Below are 14,811 nucleotides of genomic sequence, written 5' to 3' on the forward strand. Positions count from 1 at the left end.
TATATGGGATCGGAAACGTCTCCTTCCCTGCGAAATTTTGGAAATTCTCTCTTATCACATTTACCTAAAAAACGGTCTTTAGATAGTTAATATAAGTATTGAACCTTTTTAATTATAGCACATAAAAATATGGAAACCATCATTTACTTTTCTAGTAAATTATATCAGAATAGGATAACTATATCCAGTATCGTACAGAACTTATGTATATTCTCTCCAGGGGCTTTGGCAAAGGGTACACCAACTTCGGCTTGCCCAAAAGTTTGGGGTCCCTTTTGGTTTTTGCACAAACTGCGTAACGTATTTTCCATTTGGTTGTCATAACTTGAATTGGGCGTGGGTGGCAAGGATATCGCTTAAAGGTACCAAACGTGATATACCTACCTTTAACATCTGACACCTACTTCAGGGGTTTGGTCACCATTCACACTTCATTGACATGGGGGCGTGTGGCAGAAGCCAGAGGGTTTGAAATCATTAGACAACTGTCATATGCAGAATGTTCGTTATAAGGGAAAAGCATTTAACATGAGGGAAAATTAGACATGGAGTGTTTAAAATTGTTGTTTCTTCATCTTCTTCCCTTTCGCAGGGCCGATCGAAATCGTGATGGTCGTCTGTCTATACAAGAGATGGCCCAATATATCAATCGTCGCATTGTGGACCACATTGAGGAGGCCATTATGAACAACGCCCGTGAATTTCGTCGTGTGGATATTGGTCCAGCTGATGGTCTTATTACTTGGGATGAATATCATCGCTTCTTTCTGCATGATCATGGAATGTCGGATACCGATATTGATGAGCATGATGAGATTAGACACACGGCCCTCAATCGCAAGGCACGCGAAGATATGATGCGAGATAAGGCCAGATGGTCGGAGGCTGCACGCACAGATCTTTTTACCCTGACAATCGATGAGTTTTTAAGTTTTAGACATCCCGAATCGAGTGTCTCAAATCTACTGGAACTAGTCGATGATCTACTGAGGCAGTTCGATCAAGATGGCGATGAGCAATTGACCATGGAGGAATTCTCTGAGCTGAATGTTGATGACGATGATGATTTGTTACGCAAATCATTGATAAGCAAAACATTGGTGGAACGTCGTGAGGAATTCAAAAGGATTATCGATAAAAATCATGATGGCAAGGCGGATCGTGGGGAGCTCCTGAACTATGTGAATCCAAAGACGCCCAGGTATGCTCTACAAGAAGCGGTCACCTTGTTCAGCCTCTGCGATGAGAACAAGGACGAAATGCTGACATTGAAAGAGGTAAATTAGAATAGTCTCTTAAGAGTACTCTTTTTCTGAATATTTATTGATTTCTTTACATTTCCAGATGACTGACAATGCTGAAATATTTTTGCAATCCAAAATGATCGATACGGCAAATAGTTTTCACACGGAATTTTAAACATTCAGCCCCTTCAGAGAGAATTACTATATATAATATAATCGATGTGCATTTATAGTGATATTAATTTGTAAGTTATGGCACTTGTGGAAATAGTTTAACTAGAAAAGCGTAATCATAACAATTAATAGGACGGCATAACTTTTAACTTTATACACGAAAATTGTTTTTTGTGCATCGTTTAATGTGTGATTTTTGCCCACTAATACAATTTATTTGTTTTTAAGAAACTGCAAAGCAAATATATAGAAATTATTAATAATCATATGAATAAAAACACAAAATGTATATGTAATTTTATGTAAGAAATTTATAAGTGTTTGTGTCTTTTCTTCCTTGTTTTCCTCAGAAGATTTAAAACGTTTTTCTTTGAATCCTCTTAAGTTCAACTTCCTGCAAGTTGAGCTGACAAATCGGTCGCCATTAACCATAAGGCCATGTTCAATTTGTTTTTTCCTACAGCATTTTCTCTCTTTATTTTTTTTTGTTTTTGCCGAAGAAGATAAATTCCAAGACGAAAGACGTGGGAGTGAGAGAAATGATAAATAAGTGTCACTTGCCTGTATAAAAAAAGAAGAACCTGTCCCATGTCTGCTGTCTACCTCTTACTTTATTCTGCCTCTCTTATCGCCTTTCCTCTCTGCTCTACTGATGAAAATCCTTGAGAAAAATTTAACAGACAATTGACTTTCTGATGGGTGTTAATACTTCTTTAATCCATTGGATACTTATCAATCGAGGCCACTACACATGACTGAATTTCAAAAAGAAAACGGAAAAATGAACGCGGAATGGCAAATATTGATGGATTAGTGAGCAAAATAATCAAATTCCATTTGAAGTATGTCTATGTATGTTTTTGTGTGTTGCTTGCCAAGGATTACGTAACGAGCATATTAATCGTAAGAAGAGCCCGGAGGGTTCTAGCTGCCAGCTGATGATATCAGAGTCAGCCAAGCAAAAATGCAGAGCGAGAGATTCGGAGTGTTCTTTGACTGGTGAACAATATGCGGGCCAGGGCCAGAGACAGGACCAACTCGCAAAGACGATGGGTAATTGAATCTAATTATTCGGAAGCTCACATAATGAGCACGTAAAACGCAAAGGACTCCTGTGAGTGTGTGTGTCCGTGTGTGAGTGTGCACGAAACGGAAGCAACAAACTGAAACGCTTAGCCATGAAGAAAATAAGCAAACACATCAATTGAGTTAATAAGATACAAAGTAGAGAGAAAGATGCTATTACCACTAAAGGACATGCGAGCCAAAGCAAATGATAACACTAACAATATACGATAATACAAACAGCCCCATGACAGGTGACAATTTAAGACTACAGTAAAATAACAATAATTTATAAATTTGAATGGAAACAGGAACGGGACAGAGCAGTAACCTTGTATAGTAATTTCGGATTCAGAAACACAAGAAAACATAGTTTTGGGCATTTGTTTTGGATGTTTGGGGATAGAGTTCATTGAATTGTAATTCCCAACTAGTTTTAGCGACGAAGAAGTGAAGTAGTAATCAATTATAATGAATTGGTCAGAATCCGTTTAAGCCGTTGACCCTTAAAGCGATAATATAAATTTTTTGTTTTTAGGAATACTATTTTACCCAAGCCACATAATAAAACCCGAATAAGATGCTTTCTAACTCATGATTCATGTATGGCATTCATAAATTGAGTTAACAACATAAAACAAATGGCATCAGGCCTTATTTAACGAGCCGCAAAAAAGATGTTACATGATATCCCCCAGTAGATGTCTAGTACAAATGTTTTACATTATTGGAGCAATGGGTGGGAGTCGGGAGTAAGGGAAGGAAGAAGCTCTTGTTTCCGTATTGTACACGTAAGTTACATTAGTCACTCACTTGCCAGTAGAAAATACGCTGAGCATGCCAAATACTTTTTAGACTCGGAAAATGCTATTAGAGAAGTGTGGCCTTCCAAACCAAAACCCGTCATAAATATGCCAAACACATACAGAAACATAGAGAAAAAGGGACTGTGAGGGGGCAGATTGAGGGTGGGGGTATGTATGTAGGGAAAAAGTAAAAGAAAAAGGAGAAAGCAAATATTCTATATCTGCAACTGTATGCCATAAATGCTTCATCTTCAAACTCATACATATTAAAATCTCGGAAAATAAACTTCAACAGTTCACAAAAACACACAAAATACAAGATGATACAGATGAAGAAGAGTGAGTGAGAGAGAGGGAGAGGTGAATTGTGTTGTAGTGCGGTGTGGTGAATTGAGGTGAGGATTAGGGGGGTTTGTTTTCGTGTTGCTTGGTCTAAGAACTCATGCATTTTAAAATTTTCAGCCATTAGAGAAAACCAAGTTATTTTGTATGCAGAATATTATTTGAGCACGTTTTGTTCGGGTGGCAGAAATGGAAGTGTGGAAATGGACAGAAAGGGGTGGGGGACAAATGCATTTAACATTTTATGCGACACAAGACCAAAAGCCACAAGCTAAAGCCATAACAAACGTCAAGGGTTAAATACTCAAGGGACATTGACAGAGGGCAAAAGAGAGACAGCGAGAGAGAGAGAGAGAGAGAGAGAGAGCTCTCGCTCACTTGGCTATGTGGCCAGGACAACATCAAAGCAATTAAATGTTTCCTCTTTTTTTTGTAGCATTTTTAAACATTTTATACATAAATCTGTTTTAAATGATATCTGTCTCTGTGTGCGTGTGCAAATAAAATTCGTAATACGAGAGCAGAGCTTTGCTTAAATTGGCCAACAACACATCATTTAACAGGCTGCCAGGATAATGCAAACAGACACACACACACACTCACACTCTGAGAGAGAGAGGGAAAAGAGAGAGCTCTTCGAAGGTGAGAAACTGCGAGGACTTCAAAGTACTGTGGTTAAAAATGGAATGTTGTGCCCAAAAATAGAAAAGGAAAACATTTATAAAGAATACCTTGTTGCCATTGGTAACTCTTTGAGTGGCAATTGTAAAGAAACTCGTTTCTCCTTCAGGCTAAAAAATAAGAAAAAACTCATGTTTGCCTTCAAACCGATGAATTAAAGCAAAGGATAATAACACTAAATCAAAAATATGGTCAATAGAAATATTTTCTTTATTGATATACAGAAACAGACATTAAATTTCTGGATTAAAATGTTATAGGAACTCAACAGATGGGAACTGTTTACTATGGAATTCACTTTATTATATTTGTTTGCTAAATTTCCTTTAAAGATTTCTGATTTGGGTTTGGTTCATTTACACATTTTAAATTCTATTTGACAAAAACAAAAAAAAAAACTTTTATATACATACATTCTGAATGAATATGTGCAAATGTGGCTGCAGTTGAAAATGTCAATAAAATGTATATATTTTTATTTATATAGTATGTTAAAATGGATAAAAATCCACATTTTATTTTCATAAATTGTTGTTTTTATGAAATTTATTTTAAATATTTATTCATGTTAGAAGTAGAGCAATGAAATATGTATGAATATGCATATATAGAGAGATGAATCAAGATCTGCAAAAACTGAATATTTAAGGTTTTGCACCCATTGTATGAAGGAAAAGAAAAAAAAATAACAATAAAAGGTAATTTTGTAGTAACAACTTGAAGGCAAACACTTAACTAACTTTGTGGGTATGTGTGTGTGTGTGTGATAAAATGGGTATCCTCCATCGAGTGTGCGAGGTAAGAGGACAAGAAGAGAGCCATCCCATTCACATACATGAAGAGTAAAAAGCAATTTTCGTAACATTTGCATGCCTTAAACTAACACAGACAAAAGCAAAAGCAGCCAGCCAGCATGAACACTGAACACTGAACAGGAGGCAGAAGGCAGACGATAGCCGACAGTAGGAGGACAAGGACACAACGGCCTACCTTTTCCTCTCAGTTAGATACAAGGAAAAACTACAGTCTCTATGGATGTGGGTGTGTGAATATGTGTGTGTGAAAGTAGAATGGAGTACGTGTTATGCTGAAAATGCAATTTGCCTTCTGTGCGAAATGTACGTATAGTAAAATTTATGCAAATTTCCCCTTGACCTACCAACCTCTTCATCTACCCTCTGTCCTCTCAACAAGCAACTTGATGGCGACGTTATTACAAGCGGAAACAGGAAGTGCGACCATTGTGTATGCGTGCGATATAATGTATGTGTGTGTGTACGTAGGACGTATGTATGTGTGTGTGTGTAAAATGAAAATGTACTGAAATATGCGATAGAAACTACGACCTTTCCCACTGGGCTATAGGTGGAAAAAGTACAACAAAAAAAGGAAAACTTTAAATGATGGACTTGGTCCATACCCTGTTTTACTTATGACAAATCTAAACGAAAATCGAAAAGGAGCTGATTAAATTTGGATATTTTGCTGTCTTTCTTATTGTAAGAATTTTGGCAGGAAAGCCAAGAAAAAGAGATTTATGTATATTGACCACATTAGACTTAAAGATGAGAACACATTGAAAATTCTTATATTTTTTGATACTCCCTTAAATAAAAGCTACTTATATATAAGTAAGAAAGCTGTCAGTAATGTAAAGAGTGCCTTAAAGGACAATTGTATTTTGAGGATAACCTTCAATTAGCCACAAAAAGCTGACACCACTCAATTTCTAACCGAAAAATTGCATCCCAGTTAGATGGACAACCCTCATGCAATGCAAATGTCAGTAAACGGTCAAGAGAGTTTCTACTATAAGTAACAAACTATCTTTTTTGGAGCTATGCCTAATATACCGAATAACTAAGGGGCACAAAACAAAGCTCTTCACACAAATAAGCCTTAGTATATGTGAGGTATAGGTGTGCGTCTTTGTGTATGTGTGTGTCTGAATGCAACAACTAACGTGGCAACAACAATGCTAAAATGTTCACAACGTGGCGTAAATTCGCCATCGATAGTTTTGGTATTACGTATACGCAGCCTAGCACAGCGGTTTGTGTATAGTGGCGCACCCCTGCGGCGGCTTTCGGCATACAACGCCAAAAAAGAGAAAAAGAGGAAGGAAAGCAAACCAACAACAACAAGAAAAATGAGAATATATGGTACAAGATGGAGGCTGGAACAGTAGCATCAAATTGAAGGGAACACACACAGAGGCATAAAAACACTTGCAGATGTGTGTGTGTAAAATTGTTTATGTTGAATTGCACGTGCCTTTGACAAGCCGATGTTGGTGGACCTCCCTCCACCGAGTTCCCCTTGCCCCCTGGCCATCACCCTTTATGTATGTGTGTTTGTGTGCACGACGTCTGCGTTTTGGCTTTTGGGCAAAGAAGTTGAAGAGTATTAAAACACACACACAACGACAGCCGCAGGCACACGCATTTTTCTGTGTGTTACCCTACCTACCCTTTCCCGTTTCTCCAACTCTCTCCACTGTTTGGTCTGAGATAAACGACAGCTTTTAATGCGACAAAATCTTTTTAACGCCGCATCAAGCGACATTTTTCAATCCCGATCTAAGCATAAAGATTAAGCTGTCTTTAGGTCGGCCAGCAGGGGCAAGAAAATAAAAAAAAAAAAAACCAAGAAAAAAGGAAGCTAAAAGAGAATTTGCACAATGGGACTAAAGAATTGCCTTTGCCTTTGCCTTTCCCTTTCTCAATCTCCGCCTCCTCTCGTTTCCTTTCGGTGTGTGTGCTCATGTAGGTAGATATTATTTATTTTGGCTCTTAAAGTCATTTTACAGTTACCCAAAGGCAATGAGAATGCAACTTAAAGTGCAACTTTATGCAAGTCATTCAAATCGAATATTCCTAATCCTCTTCCGTTTTTTATGCCCAAAAGGAAAATGTCATTTGCCGTAAAACCCAAGTGTTTTAAATAAAAGTCAATCAATAATATCTTTAAGGACATTTTGTATCAATTTCCTTTAACATAAATCGAGTGAGTTTCTGTTATACTCATTCTTACTGCATTCCAGTTTTTGTTTCCATTTCCCCAATTATTAAATTCTTTATTTTTGCATTTCATTTCTTGGTTTTTGTTAATGAGGTAGACTACTTATTGCTTCGTTTGCATTCTATGTTTATTACATTATTTTCTCTATACATCGTGCAATAGTAAAGAAAAGAACACAAAACAAAAGGGAAACCGTGGCAAAAAAAGTTAAATGTTCTTGTTGAGCCAAACAGAAATTAGTTCATTTCTGTTTTCCGGCAGAGGCGGATGAAATGAGACGGTAAGGGGTGCAAAAGTGAAAGTTAGTTCCGCCGGAGACAGTTTCTATCAATTCGCATTAATCAGATGCAGAAAATGCAGAAAGAGAATTTTAAACAACTTTTACATGGCACTACGGTTTAAGGCAATAAAGATGTGCTAAGTTTGAGAATTTAAGTCAGCCTAGAGCCCAAAATATACCTTCCACTGAGCCGCTGTAACTTCCTCACTCCCACCTCCGATTTACTCACTTCTCATTCTCTTTTCCACCAGCTTCCACTATGCTGGTTGAACGGCTATGCACTCACCTGATCAGAGCAACAATTTTACTCTTACCCACTTACACTCTCTCATATGTTAGTTAAAGCCAGAGAGCGCCACTGTGTCAGCGATAGAGCAATCCTTACACCTTCTACCGTAATTACAATTAAGAGTAAGGGAGAGCATAACAGCAAGAAAGCGATAATCCTTCTCTCAGCTATGAAAGCAGCAGCAACGGTGTAAGCGTGGATCAGCTGGTGGGGGTGTCTTGGTTCGTACAGTTGTCGACGTCATCAAAAGGGATATTTAATAGCTCACTGTGGAGTTATTAGATAAATAAATAATTCTATTTATCATTATATTGACTTTTTCTCTCGTTTTTACCCCTTACATTCTCTTTTATATATCCATCCGCCACTGAGTTCAGGTCAAAACAATTATTTAAACTTTTCGCTTGGATGAGAGACGTAGACAGAGACAGAGACAAAGACGATAGGATACGATGTTGGAATTTGATGAGAATGAAACTTTTTCCTCGTATTCCTGGCAAATAGTAGAAAAATGAAATGGAAAAGTGGTATAAAACGGTAAAGTTTCTTTTACATAATTTACTTTTATGAATGTCCAGGGAACAACTGACTCCTGACTCTTTACTGTTGCATGCTGTTCCCCTCTACCCTCTCCTTACTCGTTTCCTCTGATATGGCGATGAGTGAGTGGCGACGGGGTGGAGGGGGAGAAAAAATTCCTTTAACTATATCTGTCAGCGTTAAAAAGTTGTATGACATAAAATTCATTAAGAGTGATTAATTTTTGTTTACGTTTTTGTTTTTCTTTTCTTTTTTGTTTTTGTTGTTGTCGGGGAAAACCGTTGCCAGCCGCATTTTCATTAAAACGGTCCCCAATGACAGGCAGAGTAACAGACAGAAAGGCAGAAAGTCAGAGAGAGAGAGAGAGAGAGGGGAAACCTGCATCAGGAAAGTTTATCTCATCCAGTTCAAATGATTAATACTTACGATTTTCGTTCTTTCACTTTTTGCATTATTATTAATAGCCTTTTACCAATTCTCGGCTAAAGATTTATGCGGCATGTATATCAAGGATATCAAAGGATATTAGCCTTAAAAGGGGTCACAAAATACAAATCCTCAAATGAAAGCCAAGACTTTGGTCGCTCTACGGTCATCTTGGACTAAGCTGCTTGGACAAATGACTTTGTCAAGGCATAAAATATAATGCGGTTAAATTCTGAGCATCCACCCATCACCACCCACCCACTCAATCCTCTGTAGCTCACTTGTTCTCGTGCTTTCGTTGCTGCGAGAATGAGGTAAAAGTTATGGCCAGCCATAAACGAGAAGGGATAAAGCGGCTTTGACAGGCCAAAAACGACTGAAAACGGAGTTGTTATGGGCTACACCAGTTTCCTGTGTATGTGTGTAAAAGTCTGTGTTTGTCCAACTGTGTGAGTCTGTCTGTGTTATGTTAGGCATATTAAAGAAAAATAAGTTTCTACATTATATGAATTCGGAGAAGAGACCAAAATGTGGAGTCAAGTCTTTGTATTTGGCCAACATAACAAAAAGTTTCAGAATAATGCTTATGAAAACTAAGAAGGACGTCCTTAATATCGCCTTAGTTACCGTTATCTTGGGAAAACCACTTAGGGAACCGGAAATTAATTCCTTTTACGGTGAGATTCTTCACAGCGCTTTTCGTGGTTTTGGCTAGCATTCAACTTGTAAGTTTATTCTTTTAAATTGGACCTTTGCCACCTGTCGTATAACATGTTATGTCTTTAAGTAAGAACTTAAAGAATTTGGGGGTTCCTCTTTAAATAAGAGGAACCCCCAAATTCTTTAAGTTCTAGCATCGACAAGACAAGTTTTATAGAATTTCTCTAAATTATTGGCCACTTATTACAATTTGTTTTATTGTGTCAAAATTAGTTTTAAAACGTAAATTGTCTACGTTTAAAGACAATTTGTTCAACTTTCATAAAATTTATTCAAAACTCCCCTTTCCAGGCATTTTATTTTAGGGTTGAGTCTATCTTAATATATATTATAATTTGGTAAACTATATTTGCGGATATTAATTATGAGAATGGTATTTGATGTTAACTCTTTATGTGTCTATTTATTATTGTTCTTTTAATGACATTTTTTACATTGGATTTTCAAGCTACGCTCCAAGTTAGCAAAATTATATAGCCAAAACTAGCAAACCCGGCGAACTTCGTAACGCCTAACAGTCAAAGAATTTCGTGTTACCTTTTAGCTTGAAACTTGCCATTTAAAATGGTGGCCTCAATCACGTTCTTCATTAATTTTTTAATAACCAATCGTGTGCCATTGCACAGCCGTGGTGGGTTCAAGTTACGGAGCAAAATCACCGGGGATCCTACTTTCAATTGTAAGTGGTGCGGTGGCATGCCTGGCAAATCCAAGGAATTCAAAAATTCTACTGGGTAATTTACAGATTCGATAGTATTGCAAACTGTATTAACAGATTTGTATGACACAGAGTCTGTTGGCAACAATTGTTGTATCTTGAAATTTAATCCATGAACGTCCACATTTTTCGCTGCTAAAATGGCTCTTTCTGCCAGCCACTCAAGATTTATATATTGTGTGTGTACATCGGGAAATATACAGTCGATGAGAACATCTTGCGAGTGGACGATTGTGCAAAAACCGGTTGGTAATTTTATTGATTCAGTATTATCATGTACGGCAACTTTCCCATTGCCAATATCTAATAGCTGTTTCGAAAAAGTTTCGGCGGATGGATCGTGAAGCGTTTGAACGCGCATGTTCACATGCCCTGCCACGCTTCGCTGTGCCCGCTTTTGAAAAATTAAAATTGCGGTTGGTAATTTTATTGCTGAAATTCAAGTTAAACCCTTGAAGTAGATGTCTTTGGATATGTTGAACGTCCTATTACTATGTTAAATTATATTTAACTCTATTGCTGAGTTGCAGTTAAGTATAAATTACAGTCTATTTGTTAAGCAATATACATTTGAGTGATTTATAAATGAAAAACGAAAGCTGGCATACTACGAAAACATTCAATGTAAAAGTAATTTAGATGGATGGCAAAAGGTTGAGCAAAATCTTTTACTACTCTTAAAGCTTGGGTATAAAAAATAGATATCCATGTATTAATTGAAGAGTTTTCATATTCTTAATGAATGAATTACCTGTTACCGGATCTCGTTGCTTAAGGTTTATGCAATATCCGTCTTGTCCCTTCCAAAAAATGAGTGGATATTGGAGAGCATCATATAAACGATGGGTATCAGGAATGGACTGAAGAGAATTATTTCTTCTTCGAATCACGATTTGTCGCGTAGCTGTATGGTCGCCAACCATGATTCCAGCCACGTCGTCAACAACAGGTGCGTTGAATCGACGTATATGCCCTCCAGCTGGTGTTCTATCAGGATTGATGAAAATAGCGTGATTGTCACTTTGTAGCTTATGCATATGTGATTTGAATAATTTCAACAATTCGTTGTGCTCATTTAACAGAGCGTCCAGCTCGCTGACAATGCGCGTTGCAAATGGTGAATTGAGGTGATTATAGTTGCAACGTGTATTCACGCGATTGGCGAGTGCCCGTTCAGAGTCCTCGCCACCCATAAAGTAAATTTGTAAAAATTTATAAGGTTCGTTTTGCATTGGTAGTAATGAGCCGACTTTGTGGTAAATTTGGCCTTTGATTTTGAATGTGGAATTAAATTGTTGACCATTTGCAGCAGTATTTTTAACTATTTCCGTTGCTCCGAACGATGTCATTTGAAAACATGAATTGAATTGCCGAATTGAACGCAAGAACAGCGAAGAATTTGGATCAGTACCAATAAGGAGGCCGTGCAATGGTTCCGGCGGTGTTTCAATTTCTGGAAGTTTCACTTTTCCTGATGAGCAACACATCCCAATTGGCTCATTTTTAAATTTAAGGGCTTGACAGTGCGGGCATTCCTTGTCCAATGTACCAATTACCACTTTGGAATGAGCGTAATATTCAACATAATGCTCATACTGAAATGCTAGTCGAAGAAATGAAATCCCTCTACGTCTGTTGGCTACGAATCTGCGCGATTCGCTTCGTTCCAATTGTCTTTGTTGGTTTTGCTCATCTCGTACCTCTTGTAATTGTGATGCACGTAACTGCGCCATTCTTACACGGACATCTGCATTACTTTGTTGCCTTTCTGCATCTGATCTTATTGCTCTTCTATCTTGCATGCCTCTAGATCTGTTAGTTTGACGACTCAAATTAGCCCCCCTGCGTGTTCGTGGCATTGTTGTAATAAATCAAGTTGGAAAACGGATTGGTGTATAACGTGTATTATTTTCTTGATCAATAATTAGCGCAGCGAGTTCGGTCGCACTCTAGTTGTAACAACGACTGAACTCGAGACGCACAATTCTTGTGCGCGCCTTCCACCGAACCACACTCGGCGACAGCAACAGAACGCTTGTCCTGAATTTAAAAGAAAATTTCAACTGTTTGTTCCGAAAAAAAAACTGGAAAATTAAATTTTTGTATACGGAAATCCCCAAGCGAAGCCGTGTGAACTCAACAGTGTACATCACCTTACTGATTTCTAGAAAGTCTCAACGTTGTATATGGTTTTTCACGGCCTGTTTCGATTGGAAGATTTAAATTATTTTTGTTGAATTTCATCTCTTATCAAGTAGGCCGTGTGTCTAATTTCACTCGTATAAAACACAGGGTAGTTCAGATATCCAGCACAGTTAGTCAGTTTTAATCGTGAGCTCGTTATTATTTGGGTATAAAAAATAGATGTTGGCCTATTCTCAGTCCTACACGATCTGCATAAAAAATTTCGTGAGAATCGGTCGAGCCGTTTCGGAGTAGTTTTGTAACAAACACAAACACACTCGAGAATTTTATATATATAGATATTCATGACATTTCTAAATATCTGCAGGTAAAACTTTCTTTAGAAGCAAATAAATTCGCACCACCGGTTATTAAAATCAGAGGGCCGGAGCTAACTTCGACCGCGTTAAAGTTTGTATACCCTTGCAAGTTGTTTTTTTTACTCTTTCCTTACCTGTAGCCTGTCGAAAAACGTTTTACCTAAGAAGTCATATGCTTGCAAAAGTACGGCCTACAATCTTAGCTTAGCAAGTAACGAAGCTGTTGATCAAAGTCGTGGGTTTCCACCGATCGAAGCTATATGATATAGTCACCCGATCTTGATCAAATTTGGCACAGTCGTTTAGAGTATACCTATAAACTCACCAAAATTTCACGACAATAGCTCAGAAAATAACGAAGTTATTGAGAAAAGTCACTGTTCGTGACTTTGCCGTTTGTATGGGAGCAATATGATATAGTGGTCCGATCCGGCTGAATCCGAGATATACAACCCCTGCAGTATATACAAGCCTACATGCAAGATTTCAGCACTGTCTAGGAGGAGATTGCGTTGATCCAGACGGACGGACAGACGAACAGACGGTGCTGATCAAGAATATATATACTTTATATGGTCGGAGATGCTTCCTTCTATGCGTTGCACACTTCTGACCAAAATTAATATACCCATTTTGCAAGGGTATAAAAACATTTTCCTAATAGACAATAAGCCAGCCAAATATTAAACTAACTCATTGATAATATGTATGTATGTATGTACATACGACACATTTTAAATTTTAATATGACTGGCTTTCCGGTTATAGTTAAGGAACATGAGTTTTAACGCAAAATTGCACCATAAAAGTGGCGGCTGTCACATTGTTGAATTTAAGTCTATGAGAGAAAAAGCGCCAAAGTGCTGCTCCAATTAGGAGTGGAAAAACTACCGATGGAGAGGAAGAATGAATGAGAAAAGGGAGGAAAAGCCATTTCGGGCTAATCAAGCATTTCAGATTTTCACTTACCACAGTCCCCCTCATTCCAATTAATTAGCCATTGCGCTGAATGCATTCTTAGTTCAATGAAGTAAAACAACTTTATTGCACCTTCCCACTGAAAATGCGCCTGCCTTCCTTTTTTCACTCTCTCGCGCTGTCTATATCTCCCTCTTCTCTTTGCTTATTGCTGTATGCTGACCATTCAATCAACGACCTACTTTGCAAGGAACAAGGATGCGGCTGACTGTTGGAAGCGTCTGGTGGGGCCTCGTGGGTCCTATGGGGCCGGTTGGTTTTCACAGCTCCTTTCATTTCCTTGGTGACTTTCACTAGGGTTCTTTGGGCTTTACATAAATATTTATGCGAGTTAATTTGTCGGCATATATGCCCAAACTATACAAACAGTGCTATGTGCATATACACAGCATATGTACATAGTACATACATATGTATATGCTTGAATGCCATAGGGCCAAAGCTATCAATCAGACACGAAACAATATTTACAATTTGCAAAAAGGTTTGTAACGAATTAATTCGATTGGCTCAATTCAAGCAAATTGATGTCAGTTGGTTGCTTATAAGGCAGATTTCACTGTACCCCAAAAAAAAGTATACCTATCGGAAAGGGGAATAGTAGCATGTCTGCTTGAATGCTTCCTCCTGCTTGTCCTGTGTGTGTGATAACCCGCAGGTGGATAAACATGGACCTCTACGCTGATGTTGCTGCTGCTGGTCCTTGTTGCCGTTTGCCGCGCGCCGCTTGCCGGTTGTTGTTGGTTGTTCACAGGCGCCTGCCGTTGACAGCCACACGCCATCACACACAGAGACACGCAACCCGTCACTTCGCCATATGAGTGCGTGCTTCTGGCATTTTGACTAAAAATAAACAATAGTCAAAAGAAAAAAGCAATAACAGCAACTAACACACACACACAGACACATCTACTACACTTTCATACATATATAACTATACTGTACAATTATATGGGGTCATAAAAAAAAACAAATAGTACCTTAGCTTTTTAACTTCACTTGGAGCTGTCATATCACTTATAA

The 14,811-nt window shown here is 38.0% G+C and overlaps 2 protein-coding genes across 4 annotated transcripts in view; one reads left to right on the forward strand and one right to left on the reverse strand.

Moving 5' to 3' along the window:
* Positions 1–1,651, forward strand: part of LOC6650539 (45 kDa calcium-binding protein) — a 27,866-nt gene extending 26,215 nt beyond the window's left edge. Inside the window, exons 3-4 of the mRNA XM_023180561.2 lie at positions 593–1,277; positions 1,345–1,651. Of these exons, the coding sequence (XP_023036329.1) occupies positions 593–1,277; positions 1,345–1,419 (760 nt within the window). The 3' untranslated portion in view covers positions 1,420–1,651. The remainder of the gene's footprint in view (positions 1–592; positions 1,278–1,344) is intronic.
* Positions 1–12,456, reverse strand: part of LOC124459868 — a 26,962-nt gene extending 14,506 nt beyond the window's left edge. The window contains exons 1-3 of one of the 3 annotated variants that reach the window (XM_047009644.1): positions 11,829–12,456; positions 11,058–11,797; positions 10,070–10,738 (exon numbers count right to left, since the gene is read on the reverse strand). In XM_047009644.1, the coding sequence (XP_046865600.1) occupies positions 10,122–10,738; positions 11,058–11,797; positions 11,829–11,839 (1,368 nt within the window). In that variant the 5' untranslated portion in view covers positions 11,840–12,456 and the 3' untranslated portion in view covers positions 10,070–10,121. Of the gene's footprint in view, positions 1–10,069; positions 10,739–11,057 lie in introns of those variants that run through there. The other 2 variants (XM_047009642.1, XM_047009646.1) reach the window with 2 other exon arrangements.
* Positions 12,457–14,811: the final 2,355 nt, after the last annotated feature.

This window comes from Drosophila willistoni, chromosome 3R (genome assembly GCF_018902025.1).
Source record: "Drosophila willistoni isolate 14030-0811.24 chromosome 3R, UCI_dwil_1.1, whole genome shotgun sequence".
Classification (NCBI taxonomy): domain Eukaryota; kingdom Metazoa; phylum Arthropoda; class Insecta; order Diptera; family Drosophilidae; genus Drosophila; species Drosophila willistoni.